Source organism: Hoplias malabaricus, chromosome Y, assembly GCF_029633855.1.
Source record: "Hoplias malabaricus isolate fHopMal1 chromosome Y, fHopMal1.hap1, whole genome shotgun sequence".
NCBI classification, from domain to species: Eukaryota; Metazoa; Chordata; class Actinopteri; order Characiformes; family Erythrinidae; genus Hoplias; species Hoplias malabaricus.
Genome location: NC_089820.1, coordinates 55,016,608 through 55,035,573, shown reverse-complemented (window position 1 = coordinate 55,035,573; position 18,966 = coordinate 55,016,608). Strand labels below are relative to the sequence as shown.

At 44.4% G+C, this 18,966-nt stretch overlaps 1 protein-coding gene across 2 annotated transcripts in view; it reads right to left on the bottom strand.

Moving 5' to 3' along the window:
* Positions 1 to 292: 292 nt before the first annotated feature.
* LOC136678150 (transcription factor 12-like) overlaps positions 293 to 18,966 on the bottom strand; it is a 50,380-nt gene continuing 31,706 nt past the window's right edge. For both annotated transcript variants that reach the window (XM_066656058.1, XM_066656059.1), the window contains 8 exons: positions 16,555 to 16,696; positions 11,958 to 12,031; positions 10,034 to 10,225; positions 5,637 to 5,751; positions 5,195 to 5,360; positions 4,534 to 4,766; positions 4,273 to 4,426; positions 293 to 3,824 (listed from right to left, as the gene is read on the bottom strand). In XM_066656058.1, the coding sequence (XP_066512155.1) occupies positions 4,284 to 4,426; positions 4,534 to 4,766; positions 5,195 to 5,360; positions 5,637 to 5,751; positions 10,034 to 10,225; positions 11,958 to 12,031; positions 16,555 to 16,696 (1,065 nt within the window). In that variant the 3' untranslated portion in view covers positions 293 to 3,824; positions 4,273 to 4,283. The remainder of the gene's footprint in view (positions 3,825 to 4,272; positions 4,427 to 4,533; positions 4,767 to 5,194; positions 5,361 to 5,636; positions 5,752 to 10,033; positions 10,226 to 11,957; positions 12,032 to 16,554; positions 16,697 to 18,966) is intronic.

Below are 18,966 nucleotides of genomic sequence, written 5' to 3'. Positions count from 1 at the left end.
GCAATAATAACAACAACGACTCCTGTTTTAGTCGAAGCAGAGGTAAAATACATAGAGAACAGATTCTCCTGTGAAATCTGCCCCGGTGATGCATTTGTCTCGCGTTGGTGATGAAGCCCTTCAGTCGAGTTAAAGACAGATGTTGAACTTTTCACACAGGAACGTCTGAACCGACGCCAACGGCTCATGGACCTCCACCAAACAACATAAATAACACAGAAGCATAAGCTCTTAAGGCGAGAGACAGACAATTCAAAACAATGGACTAGATACCAGCGTACTGCTATCACACTTTATTAAAAATAGAAACATATGTTCCATAGTACTTCTTTTTTTTTTGATACAGACTACAATGGTCCACTGATATGCCTTCAAAAAAAACAAGTTACATAGTATAAAACACACTCTTGCACAGAGTTCTTCATTTGGCCTAAATCCACTGTAGAAAAGTCTTCTAAAGAGGAGCTGTGGCAGGATCGTAGACGCGAGAAGCCCATTCACTGGAATACATTTGTGCGGGGGGCGGTTTGAACAGGAGCTCAATGAACGACAAATCAAAGCACTGCAGTGACATAAAGGAGAGAGGTGGAGAAGCAAAAGGACAATGGAAGAAATAAACGCACGTACAATCTCGTTAAAAAAAGATGGCACATTTATTGCTACATAAATGTTATATACATATTGTGTTTTCTGTTACAATGACAGAAAAAAAAAGAGTTTGAATTCTCGCTGCTGGTTTTTCTTTTTATTTCTGATGTGCATCGACAATACCTTGGATTTGGACAGGGGTACAAATCTCAAATCTTTTATTCAACCAACAATGCAGACTAAAAAGAGCGAAGGAGAACACATCCTATAGAACATCGAGCTCGTACGAGATCCCATACTCACTACACCTCGAGCTACAATCCTACGTAAATGTTCTTAAGATGCTATACGTTTTTTTTTTTATAATAATGGACAGGTTATGGTAAATAACCGTACATTTTTTTTTACTATCTAATATAGTAAAATAAAGTAAGAAACTTTTTACTCAAAACTTTTTGATTTCAAAAATCTAGAAAGAGTAATATTTAGAATTCAAGAAATGTTCTTACAATATTATTGTATAAAAGGCTAACTACAGTGAAAAATAAGCCAAATGTTTTTTTTTTTTTTATCCTTTTCATATAGTACTATTTCTTCTTCTTCTTCTTATGAGGGAAAGCATCAGGGCATACGGCAAAGACTAACATATCCAACAGAGGAGCAAAGGAAAAATAAAAGCAGAAAATGAAAAAAAACAGAACAGACAAAAAGATGACACAACCTCGATCAAATTCAGCCAGCAACAACACAAGCTCGTGAATACTGAAGTGTATGACAAGGCCACAAAGACTAGTGGAGATCACAAGGAGTTTGTAAAGGGAGAGATTTTCCACAAAGAAAAGAAAGGAATAAAGAGAAAGAGAGAAATGACAGAAACTAGAAGTCGTCCGTTTGTGTGTGTTTTTTTTTTTTGTTCTTTAGAATGTCGTTCCCATGTGGCAGTGTTGTTTCCAGAGGGTGAGAATGTGTGGAAGACAACAGACGGGACGAAAACAAGCTAAAAGGGAGGATTAAGACCACAGACCGTTTTTAAAAAACAGTGGAAGAAATAGAAGAAAGTCATGAAGATGGAGAATTGTGATTGGAAACAAAGAAACAAATAAAAACAAAAAAAAAACGTCAGGTGTTTGTTCATTTTGTCTACATTCTTAAAAGTGGCCAGAAAGAGTTCTTTGAAAAAACTACAGTTGGTTTCCTAAAAAGCACAGGTCTGAAAATTAAAATGGTGTCAGAAAACCTTCAAAACTTTAAAGGACCTTCACATAATACAGAGGGGTCACGACACATCTATTGACAAAGACAGAAAACGCCCACTGTTGGTTCCTTAAACCTTCACATAAAGTTTCTTCACCTGTTTTTCGAACTGTTCTTCAACATTCTCACATCATTGTTTTGAACAAACCTTTATTTTACTGTCCACCAAAAACCTTTACATTACGTGGAGGTCCTTTCAAACTTTTAAAAAGATGTTTTCACACCATCAACAAACATGATCCTGTGAAACTGCAGACACCGAAAGTGGGGAAGTGTAGTGAATCCTTTGTTGCTCCTGTGTCCTGAAGAGTGCCGTGGATTTGTTTTGTGTCGAAGCCTGAATTCATAGAGCTTTCTTTCTTTTCTCGTTTGACAGACATTGCACTCTCACTCTGCTCATCACTGTCCTCAAGTACTTCAATGCTTTGGGGGAAAGAGAGACGAAGCCATCCTAAGTAACTTAGAATATCTTTCTTCTATTTTCACACGACATTATACGCTTTACTATGAAGCCTAGAGATCCTTTGTATGCAATTACAAATAAACATATAACGTGGTTTACCTAGAGTAATGTTCTTTAACTTTTTTTTTTTTTTTTTTTTTTTTTTTTTTTTGCATTTTGTCCTTTTTTTCCTCTTTTTTTAATGTGAATGGATTTTTGACAGAAAGAAAATAAAGCAAAACTCGATTCAGGCCAGGTGATGTTGTGGTCATCGTTTTGAATCTCTCTCTCACTCTCTCTCTCTCAGACAAAGCTAAATAGCTTTAAGCTAAAGCAATAGAAAGAGGGTCCCTGGGGCAGACACCTCCAAAAATTAAATTAAAGAAAAAAAACAGAAAAACAAACAAACAAACAAAAGCCTGACCACTGCTTCGGCAGAGACCAGAAATAATGTAACACCAGAAAACACACAAAATAAAAATACATGGAAACATGCCATTTTTTCTTTCCACATTAACACTATTATGGCAAAGGAATTAAAAGGACAAGACGACGCGCCCCTCTTCCTTCGGTTAAGACACTATGAAGTATGCGAGGAATGCTAGGGTTTAGTAACTGGTCTGCTCTCCGGATCCGAACTGCTTCGCTAATGACTATACACATGGCAGCCTGCAGGTGACCTCTGAACTTTCAGTAAAGCTAGAGTTTGCCGTTTTCGGCCCTTTTCCAAACTAATCTAGCGCTCCGTCTGTGGCCTGGAGTCTCGACGATGCTGGACAACACTCGTCGTTTAGGTAGTTTTGGTTCGTCATGCTGTTTTTTTCGTGGAATGAATCTAACATAAATATGAATAATATATTATTTCTTTATTTACCTTTTACTTTTCTAGACATAAAGGGGGCCGATCTCTTTTGATCGCCACAGATAGTTTCAGAACGTCTGAGCGAGGGGGAAATAACGGCGTAAATGGGATGGAGCGGATGTAGCCGTGCGTAGCCGAGTTTGGCGTCTGACGGACGGCTATGCTCCTGAACTCAGACCCTGGCAAACTGAAGATCTACTGAAATACCACCGGCTTGTCAAAGCAATGTCATAACTTTCCCTTTAAACATAGACTTTATAGCTCAGTAACATAATAAATAGAAATAAAAAGAAACAAACAAAATAAAAACCAAAAACAATCGCTGTTACAATGCATTCGTCAATTCAGTTTAGGCACAAGGCGACTTCCACGTGGAGGGAGCGCGACAGTCTCTGATTGTACAGATGTGACACACTGCTTGCAGACAGTGATTTGTGCTGAAGGGCTTTTTGTTTGTGTGTTTCTCTTGGGCAGAAATTTGCTGAACAATGTCGGGTGTCTTCTGAGGAAGTTTGGCGCTTGCCAGTTTTCTTGGAGCTCAGGATTGCCTGACTGTGGAATTTCGCTTCGAGTGGTCTCTGTCTCTTCAAATTTGTGTCACAAGCTGCGAGTCCTGTCTGCCCTTGGAAAGCAAGGTCACCGACGCTATCTTACAGACTCCCTCGGCATCACTTTGATCTGGAAGTTCAAATAAAAACATCAAGTGAGCGCTTAGAAGGAAGGAGATCATCTGACAGCCAATCAACAGAGCCTTTCCTTTTTTTTTTAACTTGCCCTTCACTTTTTTTTACTGCTCGTAGTGTAGCGTGGAGCCCATATGTAGCTTTAAAGATTGACTCAATATGGAAGTTGTAATAAAATGTTAACTACTTTTACACATCCCCTCACTGTATCTGTAATATTCAATTACACCGTGATGATGATGGTGATGGTGATGAGGGGGTTGTACAATAACTGTGTAAACTGCAGCCAAGTCAACAGCAGTTTTACAAGACAATCTTTTGCTCACAATAAATAGACACTATACATTTGTTTAAGATCATTTTACTGTACAGTCTATCTGAAAGGGGCTTTCAGTAAGCTCTCTGTATTGATATGATCTACTATTACTCTTATCTATTATCACCTGTAGAGCGTTCACAGATGGCCCATGGGGTTGGATGTGTCGGTGAGGCCGGGGTGAACGGAGGGGTGAGTCTGCTGGGGTTCCCCCGAAACCCCAGACACCTTCTCCTCCTCCCTCCGTTTAAGGCAGGCTGCTTTGGGGTTCAGATTCCTCTCTGAGAAAATGAGAAAAAGTTGAGTTGTGCCGTTCTTTAAATAACCGAGTGAGTTTAAATACCTTCTCACACACAGCAGAGTTTTAGCAGAGTGAAGAGGGTCTGACCTCTGACTTGCTGCTCCAAGCTGAGGATGACTGCGACGGCCTGGTGGAGGATGAGGAGTTTGGTCTGGGGTTTCTCACTCTTCAGGTGCAGCTGACACATGCGTCCCAGCTCTTTAAACGCCTCGTTGATGTCTCGAACTCGCAGGCGTTCTCGCGCATTGTTGGCCATTCTCCTTTCCCGCTCTCGCTCTGCCTTCTGCTCCGGGTTCAGATCCTCGTCTTCGTTTATGCTGCTGTGGAGGGCAAAAGGAACACACGCTACAATCAAATAACAATGTAAACTAATAACAGTCTGTTTGTTTGTAAGTAATGGAAGCATGCGCTACCACAAGGAAAGGAACGACGCTTTTGGACCATTTCAACAGTTCAAATCATAACGAAATGTTCACTCGATATAAAAGACAGCTGCCTTTTCCTCCTCAATACATTTCCAAGTTTTAAACACAACCTTTAATTGAACCCAGCAGGCCTTCATTTATAAAATCTCTAAGAAGCTCTAGGGCAGCTTTAGGATCGGGAATCCATCCATCCATCATCTGTAACCGCTTATCCAATTCAGGGTCGCGGGGGGTCCAGAGCCTACCTGGAATCACTGGGCGCAAGGCGGGAATACACCCTGGAGGGGAAGGACCGGGAATCTCCTTTTTAAAAAGGGACATACCTTGTTCGAGTGCCCCCTCTGGGCGTTTTGACGTCCCTTTTTTCACTCTCGTCGTCTGATTTGAGGCCCTCAGAGGAGTGGTTGTCGTGCATGTCATCTTTGTCCTGATTTTCCATCTTAAGCTCCAGAGAAGAGGCCACCTGACTCACCAGTGCACCAGCAAGCCCTGTGTGCCATAAAAATTTGAGCCAGCTATTCATGGTTGTCTCAAACCTTTAAATACCTTAAAACGCCATCCACGTTCTAGGTTAGTGTTTAAATCTACACTGTACAAATTAGTATTAGTATTATTAATATTTCAAACATTTGAACACTGCTATAACACACATATAATCACAGCTTATATCAGTAAACACATGTACAATATCTAGCACTACACCTAAATTTCTTGGTTTCGCTGAAACCTCAGCGTTAGATTAAAGAACACAAGTGAGAGGAGCACCTCTGAAGGTGTCGGCCTGGTGGTTGAGCTCGTTGCCGGAGGCTGGAGTGCCGCTGTTTTGCAGTGCTGTGTGGTTGGAGTTCAGGCTCACTGTTTCTTCACGATGAGCAGGACCCTGTCACAACACATCGACGTGAGAACACCAGCCATAGAACAGAACTCCTACATCAAGAGCCTCTCTGATCACGCTGATCTGATCAGCGGCCACAGAACAAAACCCATTTACATTAAAACCAAAGAGCGATTCACAGCGTCCGAGCCTTCACTTCAAAGCCTGAAAGGCTCTCTCTGTTCCTACTGTATACCTGACCTCGTCTCTGAAGAACTGAGAGATCCTCACAGTACAAAGAGCCACCTCTGCAGCCTCCGGACTTTTACTAACTGTCATTTTGACATCTTTCAGAGGACCACAATGGAAATAAGCCCCTTTTTTGATCCTCAAACATGTATTTTTCATGTAATCTTCAAGCACATGCTTATAACGACATGCAGAAGCTCTCAACAGCTCATGTAAAGAAAGAAATCTTGCTGATTGTGACTAACTCTTGATCAGAAGCTGACTTTAACATGAGGCAAATGTAGAGAAACCCCATCTAAGGCAACAGAATTAAAAGTAGATTGTGGAAAGTGGGGCAGCGCTCTAATCCGGCTGAACACTGATGAACCGTGCGCACTTGGAAACAAATCATTGTTATTTCACAACCAAACTCAGACATCTGAAACCCATTTTAGTGAAACAAAACATGACAGGTTTCAGCATTATTTGGTACAGAGTTTAAATCTTTTACTTGACAAAAATGATTCTTGTTTATTCTTTATGCAGTTGATTGAGTGCATTATCAAATCTCAAGTGTCAGCACGATTCACTTCTATTGTTTTTTGCACGGTTATTTATTTTACACAGTGGATATTAATAACTTTCATCTCAAACGTTACTGGATGAACAATTTAAACCTAGTGTTTGAAGGTGGGGAGGGCTGTTTAGTTTTATTCTAATTTATATAGGGGCGGCACACAACTCCAGGGACCTGGAGGTTGTGGGTTCGAGTCCCGCTCCAAGTGACTGTCTGTGAGGAGTGTGATGTGTTCTCCCTGTGTCTGCGTGGGTTTCCTCCGGGTGACTGTCTGTGAGGAGTGTGGTGTGTTCTCCCTGTGTCTGCGTGGGTTTCCTCCGGGTGACTGTCTGTGAGGAGTGTGGTGTGTTCTCCCTGTGTCTGCGTGGGTTTCCTCCGGGTGACTGTCTGTGAGGAGTGTGGTGTGTTCTCCCTGTGTCTGCGTGGGTTTCTTCTGGGTGACTGTCTGTGAGGAGTGTGGTGTGTTCTCCCTGTGTCTGTGTGGGTTTCCTCCGGGTGACTGTCTGTGAGGAGTGTGGTGTGTTCTCCCTGTTTCTGCGTGGGTTTCCTCCGGGTGACTGTCTGTGAGGAGTGTGGTGTGTTCTCCCTGTGTCTGCGTGGGTTTCCTCCGGGTGACTGTCTGTGAGGAGTGTGGTGTGTTCTCCCTGTGTCTGCGTGGGTTTCCTCCGGGTGACTGTCTGTGAGGAGTGTGGTGTGTTCTCCCTGTGTCTGCGTGGGTTTCCTCCGGGTGACTGTCTGTGAGGAGTGTGGTGTGTTCTCCCTGTGTCTGCGTGGGTTTCCTCCAGGTGACCGTCTGTGAGGAGTGTGGTGTGTTCTCCCTGTGTCTGCGTGGGTTTCCTCCGGGTGACTGTCTGTGAGGAGTGTGGTGTGTTCTCCCTGTGTCTGCGTGGGTTTCCTCCGGGTGCTCTGGTTTCCTCCCACAGTACAAAAAACACACGTTGGTAGGTGGATTGGCGACTCAGAAAAGTGTCCGTAGGTGTGTGTGTGTGTGTGTGTGTGTGTGTGTTGCCCTGTGAAGGACTGGCGCCCTCTCCAGGGTGTGTTCCTGCCTTGCGCCCAATGATTCCAGGTAGGCTCTGGACCCACCGCGACCCTGAACTGGATAAACGCTTACAGATAATGAATGAATGAAAGAATTAATAATTTATATAGGTACTGAATTTTGGGACGCCAACATGTCTGAATGTACAACATTAGTTGTAAAACATACACACCAGGAATCACCCAGTTACAATTACTTCAAATATTTTTTTGATAAAAAAAATAGTGCAGATATAATAAGAAAAGTAGGAGTAATAAGAATTATATTGTCATTATAATCTAAGAGAATAAACAAGTGTGTTATAAAGGATTACCTCTTTGAGTAAATACCACAAAAAAACTGATCCTAACACACCGCAGTGTAGTTGAAACACTCATTTATTCCATAATGTTCAGGGCTAAATCTAGACACAGCGTGAAAGAACGAGAGGGAGGGAGGGAAAGAGGGAGGGGAAGTGTGTTTTCCCCTCTTTTCCTTTAGGAATGTGATCCTAAGTCACTGTTGGCCTCTGTTAACCCCTGCCTCCCCCCCACCGCCGCTCACTAATCTCAGCACTGCTCTCAACAGGTGTCCAAACAACTCTTTGTCTGAGCTGGAGGAGGAGCATGAGGGGTGCCACCCGAAGAAGGCGGCCATTTTCTTCAACGGGCTCGATTACCATACAGCTGAAGGCTGCAGTCACACACACACACACACTGGTCTGAGGCATTAGATTTCCTGAGTTGTTAAGAAATAGAAGAATGAGAGAGAGAGAGAGAGAGAGAGAGAGAGAGAGAGTGAGAGAGAAAGACGTGCTGAATCAGGGTGCTGTGTTAAAGGACGAGTTTTTTTGGTGTGTGTGAAACACAGTGGTTTACAGACGGCCTCCACACAGACTGTTTCTCACAGAGACATAAACAGTGTCCTCACACAAACACAGCACTGTCACCAAGCCACAGGGCACCCCCCCTAACACTCTGCCTCTGTTACAAACACACACACTTTTTATACATCGCCAAGAAATGCGTGTCCCGTCTGTAATTTACATGGGTCACTGTGTCGTTGTGGAGGGTAACAGGCTATGACTGTTGATGTCTAATTCAAGTGTGAAGTCTACACTGATGTTTTGTACAATGTGAGCTGTAGCGCTTCTTACAAAATGGCTACAAATTTCTAATCCAGTCCGAGTTTATAAAGAAAATACAGACATCGCCTACCAGTGGCCCTGGGCTCTCTCTGTGTATCTCTCACTAAACTGGTCATAACCCAAGTATTAATATTAATAAAATGACAATATTATCCGAAAATAAAAAGTATACAGATGTTTTTCAAGCAAAATAAATAAATAATCTCAGAAAGTGAGGTGTTTTTAAGTTTTATTTTAAAGAACACTGAACCCTACTGAAACAAACAGCTGACACTGTGATTTTATCCTCATCCTGATCAGATCTCATTGTTGTGAGCTTCACACCCACACGCAGTGTTTCAGAAAGTCCAGCGAGTGTGTAGACCGTGACTGTAAGTGGAAATAACTTTGGCATTCGTGCTATTGAATGACTAATGCCTCAGCACATGTCGGTACATGTGGCAGGAAAAGTCTGTCCACCGATGAAGTGGACGACGGCAGGACTTTTCATGAATGAATGTAATAAGTGATTTATTTATTGAAAGTTAAACTGGTCCATCATACAATGAACTGCTTTTTAGGGGAATTTCTCGGTGAGAATATTAATCAAAGATGCTAACCTTCCCAAGACGAATGTAGACATTTTATGGGGAAAAGTAAAAAAAAAAAATGGCCTGGATTATTTCCTACCGCAGGGGGATTAATGGGAAAACACTTGCCTCTGTTGTTTCTTCCCCTACAGCTGTGCTCCAGTCTCTCTTCTCTGGGGGTGGGGGGGTGGGGGACGTATGCGCTAAGATGGAAGAGAGCGAGCTCATAAGCCCAGTTTCAGTTACGCTCACACTGTTACGAGCCCTACGGCCCACAGGCCGAGGTCCTGACTGGCCCACAGCTCAGCAGACACTCTCTTCCAGGGCAGAGCTCAACTGCAGCCTGCTTTTCTCATCCGATCCCACTGAGCCGAGTGCGAGAAGACAGAAAGAAAGCGAGCGAGGTAGCTGTGGGCCAGCCATTACGCATATGGAAAGTATGTGGGTTTAAGTTAAACGGCCCTCTGTGGAAAATGGTTCCGTTTCAGCACATGGCCGAGGCTTCATTTTAAACAGGTGGCTGTGCCTTGTTTATTAGCCTATTTGGAGGAGCATAATGAAAAAAGTACATGCCTTTCCTTCTCTTGCTCTTTTTTTTCCCTCCCCAGCTGACTCAAAAGCGGACATATTTAGCTGATTTGCTTCAATTTTGTATAAACAACTGCTAGTGATTGACGGGGGGGACTTTGAACTTGGCAAAAAAATTAAAAAAAGAAGAAGATGAAGAAGAACAAACTTCAGAGAGCGCTGAATTGAAACAATTAAGTTATTGTTTTCCGGAGCGACAAAAACAAGGCGATTGTTACCATAGATGCCGTCCTGCCGGCGACCAATCCGGACGAGGGGAAGCTGGAGCCGAGGGCCGCGATTGGCCCGTTGTGTGCTTGACCCAGCAGGGTGTGGATGTCGCTGGGCAGAGAAGCGGTGGACCCCACGGCGTGGTTCCGCAGGACATGGATCGCATCGTCTAGTCTGTCCAGACGATCCTCCATCCGAGACTGTAGGGAAAGGAAGATGCACAAAGAGATAAATCACCGGGGCGTTGGAAGGTGAACATTACTGTGTTTATTCAAAATGAGAAATGAACTCAAGAAATTCAAAACTGAAGGATGTGACATGCCAAGCCATTCTGACTCGATGAAAAACACCCCCACATGCAGTGATGAGGCCTCCCGCAGGACAAACCTAACAAAGTGTGGAAACCTCTGGTGGAAAATGCATCTACTAATTTTTACACATTCTTAAATATAAAGGGCTCCTAAATGGTTCCTAGAGCAAAGGCACAGAACCTGAAATACACTAGTAGAGAAACTTCATACAATGTGGAGGTCTCTTTAGGGCAGCGGCTCTCAAACCGGGCGTTTATGCTCTTCCCGTGTCAGGGAACCATACGTATTTGAGCTACTATTGAACTGCTTGAGAGAAACGGAGCCTTTATATTTAAAGTCATGTGATTACAGAAAGAAAAACCAAGAAAAGAATGGAGGAGCGAAGAAATGGATGGATGGAGGCGGCAGGTAAAGAGCAGGAATACCTCGCAGACATCCTTTAAGAAGGACATGGCATCTTGGAGATGCTCATGCAGCTGCTGATGCACACGATTTTTCTAAAGTCAGACAGGAACGGGAGAGCAGTGAGACACGGTTAAACACAAACAGGCAGAGGGGGGGGGAAAGAAAGGCAAGAGAGACAGAGAAGCAGGAAGAAGGGGGCAAGACATCAAAGCACATCAGTCTAGGTTAACAGCTTTAAATTCCTGTTTAAAAACCTGCGATGGCTGACAACCCTCGGGGCTGCAGATGGCTTTTTCTTTTTTTTATCGTACCGAGACCCTGAGTGTTGGCTGGTTGTGATATGAGAAAGAAAATGTGGTGCCATGCTGTGCCGTCTACAGCCTTGGTCACAAGGAACTATTGTCACGGCTTCTGTTTCATCTAGACGTCAGAAAACAATGTGAACAACTATCACGGGTTTGGGATTATATTTTCTGGCACATTTCCTGTACTCCGTCCCCATGCATGAAAACAAAAGGAGTAACCTGGCGTTCCCACTAAGAGAATTACGCTTGTGTGCAGTGTTCAGTGGCGTAACACTCGGGTTACTGTCAGGGCCCTTGTGTGTGTTACTGTTAAGTTCACTTCTATGCGAGTTCAGGCTTAAACGGTTGTTTATTTATCTCCGTATGTTCTCTAACGCAGAAACAGACACTGGGCAACAATGGGCCTTTACCACACAGCCACGCTGTCCGAACAACAAAATACAACCGCAGGTGGCACTCAAAGGGTGTGTGTAAATATTTATCTACACACCCCATGGTGTGAATGCGTGATGTGGGAAACAGGAGTGTAAGAGTATGTGTGTGTGTGTGTGTGTGTGTAAAGTGATCCCCGTCAAGCCTCTTTTCCCCAGTCAGCCCAGGAATCCAGAAGCAATTCTCCAATGCAACAGCTGCCAGTACCCCACCCCCCTCCCACATCCAAACCAATCCCCACCTCCCCGAATGACACCCAGCCAATCCCTACCCAGTGAGCTTTGGAGCGGACAGATGGCAGGAGACACGCCCCAAGGGATGGAGTATTGTTCGGCAAAACCTCCCCAACTCCGCTCGGCGACATTTGTCAGGCAGGAATGTGCGTGTAACGCTAGCCCCCTGCCCTCCAGCAGCCACGCACTCACACAGGGTCCATTAAAAAGTGCTCACAGTGAGGGGGAGGGGTGGGGGGGACTTACCAGAGAGTGGAGAGAGTTTTCATAACTTGGGGAAGACGGGGTCTGTCCGGCTGCACGAGGCCACTGGTTAGTACCTGGTTAGACAGGGGGAAGAAAAAAGCGAGAGAAGATTTAATCACTTGATTTGAGCTGTTTTTAAGTTCCCTAATCGACCAGAGGTTCTAGGAATCCTGTAGGAACCTGTAGTGAGGTCACAAAGAAGGTAACCAACCATCGTGCTGTTATTACGTTAACATTTACAAGTACCCAGTCACATGTGTGAGATCAGGGGATTTCTCAAAACCGCTCTGAATTAGCGTAACACCGTATTACGCCATCGTTACGTGCCGTAATTTAATGAAACAGAATCGAGGTGACTGTATCCTTTTATAAAAATTCAACTTTCTGTGAGTCACACCCCTGCTTCAGGCCTTTTCACAAAAGAAGCCCAAAGCTCATTTTCCCATCCTGCTGGGTTCCAGCTTGTTCTCTATGTGGGCTGTTTTCCTCTCGGGGTCCAGATGCATCATTTCCTAAGACTGGGCCGCATCCTGCAACATGAGAGGATTTGGAGGCCGGCTCTAACACCCACACCGGCACCGAGGGACGAGCGCTACTTCCGCTCATTAATGAAGTCATGGTTAAAAAAGCCCCCAGAACAATGCAGGACGATGATAAGGGCTTAAGCACCGACCCTGACTCAAATCCAGCAGTACTGCTCAGAGGATATGGAAAGTTCTAGACCCAACAGGATGAGACTACGGCTCTCGGTTTTCAAGTCGAGTTATTCGGGTCACACACAAGGAACACAAACGATCTTTTTAAAACATCAGATCCATGACTCTCTGCAAAAACCGCACTGGAGCTACATTCAACGAAAACAACGAAGACATCTGAGGAAATACGTTTCTCCGCATTAAATAATATCCATCGCAGTGGAGAGACTCAACCACGTCATTCAAAAATAAAGGGTCCTTGATGGGAGGCGTTGACGTGGGATTTTTGGGCTGATAACATACAGATGATTATTTTCACAGTTAAAAATAAACGCCTGCACAAAGCAGGTAAACCCTTTATAATAATAATGTATCACTGTGATATCAAGCAGAGCCCTCTGTCTGCATCGTGCAGCCTGTACGCTCCGAGAGTGCCATTGGAAAGCACTATAATGAGGATGTAAATTACGGGGGTCTGTTCTTGGTCTAAGTGTACTGATTCTGACTGCTCATAAATCAGCACCGCTCTAAAGGAATTCACATCTGTTAATCACAAATCAAAAAAAGAAGAGGGAGGGAGGGGGGGGGTCCTTTCTCTCCCCTCTCTCACTCACTTTCTCTCTCTGCACTTCCAACTATGTCTTTCTCTCTCCAATTGGCAAACAAGCGGCAACAGGAAATCGTGCATCGCACACAAGGGCCACAGTGCGTGTGAGTGAGAGTGTGTGTGTGTGTGTGTACCTAAAAGAAACAGGTCAAGTATTCCTAATGGATCTTGACCTAAACTAAAATCCCAGGTTATTTACATTAGAGCACCAGAGCCCTGGCTGAACTGGACTAGTTACAGCTCTGCAGTCATAAACAGGGGTGGGCCACATGGAAGAAATTAAATATCGTAATACCTGATGTCTATGGGTTTGATAAGTCAGATAAAAAACAAAGAAATCAACTTATAACTCGTTTATTTACATTTTTCTGACTGATATTTATCCATATACATAACGCATGGCGGATGCTGGTCTTTCAAGGAGGGGAAGCTCAATCTCGGCCTACATCATAAAATTTGTCTGTTTATTTATACGTAAATTCTACCCTCCGTTCCTTTTTAAGAAAATGATCTGTGACCCTGTCGTACCAACAAGGCGTCTTTTCCAGGGACTTGACTAGTGTCCTCTCAATGGCCAGCAGAGCTAGGCTGCTTAAACGGCCTTGGCCCATGTGAAGTGTGTCCACCTGTGAGTGCTTTGTGACGGTGGAGGGGCTCAGCAGCACCCACTGGACAGAAGTCAGAAAGAGTGACAGAAGTCAGTGTCCAAACACAAGCAGCTACAAAAAACCACCAGGAATAGAAGCTCGATTTGTCGCTAGTCGTTTTTAACAAAGAAAATGCCACTAAGAGAATTCAGAACAGTGGGAACTCAGAATAGAATGAAAATTTAATACTCCCACAAAGCTTTACACCAAATGATCTCTTATTCGCTGTTTAAAGCACCGTGAAGCTGCGGGAATGATTGAGAGGAAAGCCGCGTCTTTACCAGTGATAAGAAGCTGATTCTGAACAAAAGTTGAGCGCGTTGTAGTGCATATTTATTCAATGACATGTACACACAACAGTATATATTTGATCACTTATTTTTATCAGGGGAAGCTGAGCTACCCTTGCAGTCTTAGAGCAATCGCCTCTGCGCCAGTGCCTCAACTGGTGGTAATGCAACGCAGAGGGATGACTCATCCCGCTTTTCTGTTTGTTAGGTTCTGAGCAGTGGTCTTATTTAGCATATTTAGCTCTTTCGTGCAGCTGCAGCGATTCTTTAGAGGGGAACAGTCTTCAGCTGCGTTCACCACCGCCACCAGGACCCCACCCCCCACCCCCCACTCTCTCACTCAGACTGTTTAGCTAAAAACTTTCCAACCATTCATTCTTCCAAAACTATAAGCATCTGAGGCCTGATCTGAGGGATCTTTTCTTTCTTAAAATACCAAAGCTCAGAGAAGCAGACTTTCATTAACGTGGCTATTAAAAATGACTTTGGGGCAGGAAATGAGTGGCTGTGGTGGGCATGCGTGTGCAGGAGAGAGCTGGGTTTTAATAAGGCGCTCTCTCTCACCGGCGGCCAGTTTGACAAATGAGCACGAGCATGTACGCTGTTCCCCATGTGGGGCATGCTCTAATTGGCCAGCAGTAGAAGCGCAGGCCTGTGCTGAGGAGACGGCTAATACTGCACTTTAAGAATTAATCCTGAGGAACAGATGGATGCGTTTGTGCTTAATCATAACATCATGGCACATTACGCACCGCTGTCTAAGAACAGGCACTCCGCGGATGGAGAGAAGAAGGAGAAGAAGAAGAAAAACAAACATACAAAGGCTTAAGGGAGAGGACAACAAAGGCAAGGAAACTCTGACTACTTGCTGAATGTGCAAAACAACTTCATAGTGTGATATGGGAATGGTTTGGGGCAGACGCATGAACGTGTTGAGGACACGAACATGAGACAGACATGTTCTTCAAGTCGAAACAAGCATCCTAAAAAAGGTGGGAGCTGTTTAAATACAGTTTAAATATCAAGGAACCTGTCGTTTGAATCAGGAAGGTGATTTTTCACTGTATATGTGCCGTATTTAACGGTAACAACACACCGGGTGGCACTGGAAAGTAAGTGTAGTTAGACACAGCAGACTGAAAGTAAGGAAACAAGGTCAGGTAGAGTGTATCTGCGCATGTGAGATAGTTTCCTAAAGGGTAGCAGAGTAAGAGCTGTGTTCCCTCCGTCTGGGCATCATCAGCTGAGTCATACACACACACCCAGCCTCTCTCTCAGTCAGGCTAATAAATGAGGGGTCTTTGGGCCGGGCTGCAGGGGGGAACAGCTGTGTGAAGAGCAGGACAGCAGCTGAGGCTGAGGAGAGGGACATATCCAGAGACAGCTGTCGCCACCACACACACATGCAGAGACGCACACACACACACACACAAGGGCCACAACTGTTTGCTCCCTAAAACAACACTACTGCCCTTACAGAATTATTCTCTAATGACCTGTCTCATCCTCAGTAGCTGTGTCTGGGCTTCTGCTTCTGTATCAGATTTGTTCACCATCGACGTGTGGGATCCACTCCACGAACAGAGAAGACGCCCATACGCAGTGTCAGGGAGGCTACTAAGTCACAAAAGGCGCTACTGTTTTGGAGGGACTTAACTGCCGTATCACTTCAATCACCCACAATTTATCAAGTGCAGCACAAAGCCATATAGTTTTTGTTATTCCACCCCCTGCTCTCCATCACAGAGTAGATTTTGTAGACCGTGCGCAGTCCTGCATCCCGGAAAGTCCATGTTTCACTACACAACAGTGGGCAAGCCTCGCTTCTCCTTTTTAAGTAGCCTACCTTTTGTGCTCAGTGCCCACCAAACCCCAAAGAGACCTGCCCTGCATTTTTCTTTTAGACAGAGAGAAAAACAATGACCTGAACATGTTTCCCGTCCCTCATCCGCTGCCTAAACATGTCTTGAATTAAAGCAGGATGGAATTGAACTGTGCAGATATCACCTTACCAACAAACAAAAGTCAAATCTAAAAAGAACTTAAGAGCAATACATAAACAGAGGGAGATATTCGATACTGAAGAACGGATCTCATTCCTGCGATCAATACAGCAACACACACACGCGATGGATCATGGCACAATGCTGTTTATCTCCATCAGAGAGCCATTTTCCAGTGATCATTAGGATGTGTCTGAGCTGCGAGGACGTGAAGTGTGAAGGACCTGGGGGGGGGGGGGCGGATTATGCTAAGACAAATGTAAAAATGCAACGATGCACTGTGATGTATCAGAAGGGTGGGCTCAGTGAGTTTGTGTGTTAATATGTACATCAGAGATGCAGCCTGAAGCCTCACCTGCGCGTCCTGAGGGTCCGCTGGCAGTCACCACGGTTCCTGCAGAGGCAGCTCCTGCCTGGGCCGTCAGAGGAGAGGGAGAGCCCACCGGCGTGGAGGGGTTAGAGGGGAAACTACTGCTGGTGTGATCAGGAGAGTAAATCTAAGAGAGGAAGTGAGAAACATAATTACTACTTTTGTTAATATTACCACTACTGTTGTTATGTAATCAGTAACAAATATGTTTAACCATCGCATTTTCATATCCTGTGGTAATATAGACTGCTGTGCCAATAAAACGAGCTGCTGACAGTTTTAAAGAAAACTGTAAAGAGGGATAAACAGTAAGTGTGAGAGAGTTATTAAAGAAAAACCTGTATTCAGATGTCCTCCAAAAGATATGTTCCAATAAATCTACTTTGAACTGAACTGAAGTGATTAAGCTTTAAAAGACGGTGGCAAAAATCTCACCCAAACCAATGAGAATCTAGAACTCAGTTTTGTATAAACCCAGAAATGTTCTGTTTGTGAGCACCCAGAGGAAACCCACACAGACACAGGGAGAACACACCACACTCCTCACGGACAGTCACCCGGAGGAAACCCACACAGACACAGGGAGAACACACCACACTCCTCACAGACAGTCACTCGGAGGAAACCCACGCAGACACAGAGAGAACACACCACACTCCTCACAGACAGTCACCCGGAGGAAACCCACGCAGACACAGGGAGAACACACCACACTCCTCACAGACAGTCACCCGGAGGAAACCCACGCAGACACAGGGAGAACACACCACACTCCTCACAGACAGTCACCCGGAGGAAACCCACGCAGACACAGAGAGAACACACCACACTCCTCACAGACAGTCACCCGGAGCGGTATGTCTCACCATTAAGATGAAAATTCAAATGAGATGAAAAAATCAAGGCATATATGTTCCATTCTCTGACCTGGCTTTGACTGCGACAAATTAGCTCAAGTTCCGCAGAGTAGCTTTTGCAAATGTTAAAAAATAAATAAATAAAATTCTGAATGTGATTTCTGCCCTGATTTAAAAAAGATTGCCTGATCTGGACAAAAAACCAGGGGCTACTGAAGACAGCATGTACAAGCAGTAGCTGTCCAGGTCAATAACGAGAAGGTGAGTGAGAAAAGAAGAGAAAGAGATTGAGGGAAATAGGGTGAAGGAGAGAGATCAGTAAAAACAGCACACCCGCTTTAAGTGCAACCTGTCGTTCGCCTCTCTGGCTTTATGGTCTCTGTTAGCGTCCCTCAGTCAAAATTGCCTCATCAATTCTGCTGATTTTACTGGCTGAAAGGCTATAAAAAGTCCACAGCATACATATGGGTCTTTAACAACCTACACCACCCTGTGTAATGGCTGAAGAGAGAGGGGGAAAAAAAAACCAAACCAACACCTCCTGCGCACAGCGTTCTGCGTGACACCTGCACGCCAGCCCCACTTTTCAGAGTGCCCAGCTCCGAGGTCTGCAGTCTCACACAACACAACAACAAACATGAGTCACAACCCATAAAACGACACACACACAGACAAACGTCCAGGTCTCAACCAGATGCAAACATTCTGTTTACTTTCCTTCTTTTATTTAGTTTATGGCAGTTACAGTGCACTCACATCTCTATTTAAAGTCTTCACATATATATATATGTGTGTGTGTGTGTGTATTTATAGAGTAGAGCAGTAGAGAGAGAGAGAGAAAGAAAAAGAGGAGTCAGGAAAGAGAGAGAGAGAGAGAGAGAGAGAGAGAGAAGCAGTAGAGAAAAAAAATAAGGGAGGGAGTGTGGAAGCTAGTGAGAGAGAGAGAGAAAGCGACACCATCATTAATCTCTCTTTCGGAGCTCATTAGAGTGAATGAGTTTGGCTGTGAGGCGGCGAGGCTCCTGCTCTGCTCCTGTCTCATCTGCTGTTATGGATGAGAGGTAATAAAGCATGCTCTTGCCCCTCTGCTCAATAAGCAGCAGCTCCTCCACTCCAGAGACCGGACCCACACAGCACATTAAACCAGTGGCAGGTGTGAGGGAGAGAGAGAGAGAGAGAGAGAGAGAGAGAGAGAGAGAGAGAGAGGTTTCCTGCCTTGGTATTTGACCTGCCTTACAGCTTCGTACCTTTACTCTATCACACTGCTCGGGGAGAGGAGGACGCTCATTTGTAAAACAATAGTTCAGCCAAACGTCTCCTAATCCCAGATGTCATTGATCAGCAAAAGAATGGTTGGTGTCTGAAGTTGGCTTCATTCATTCATTCTACAGTTTGGTTCATGTTTTTGAGATGTTTTTCTAGCGTTTCCATGTTTTAAAACTAATACAATAGCTAGCTCTGCAGAGTATCTGTTTTAATCTTCATAACTACCATGAAGAGAAGGTATCTTCCATGACCCAAAAGACCGAGTGTCTCTCTC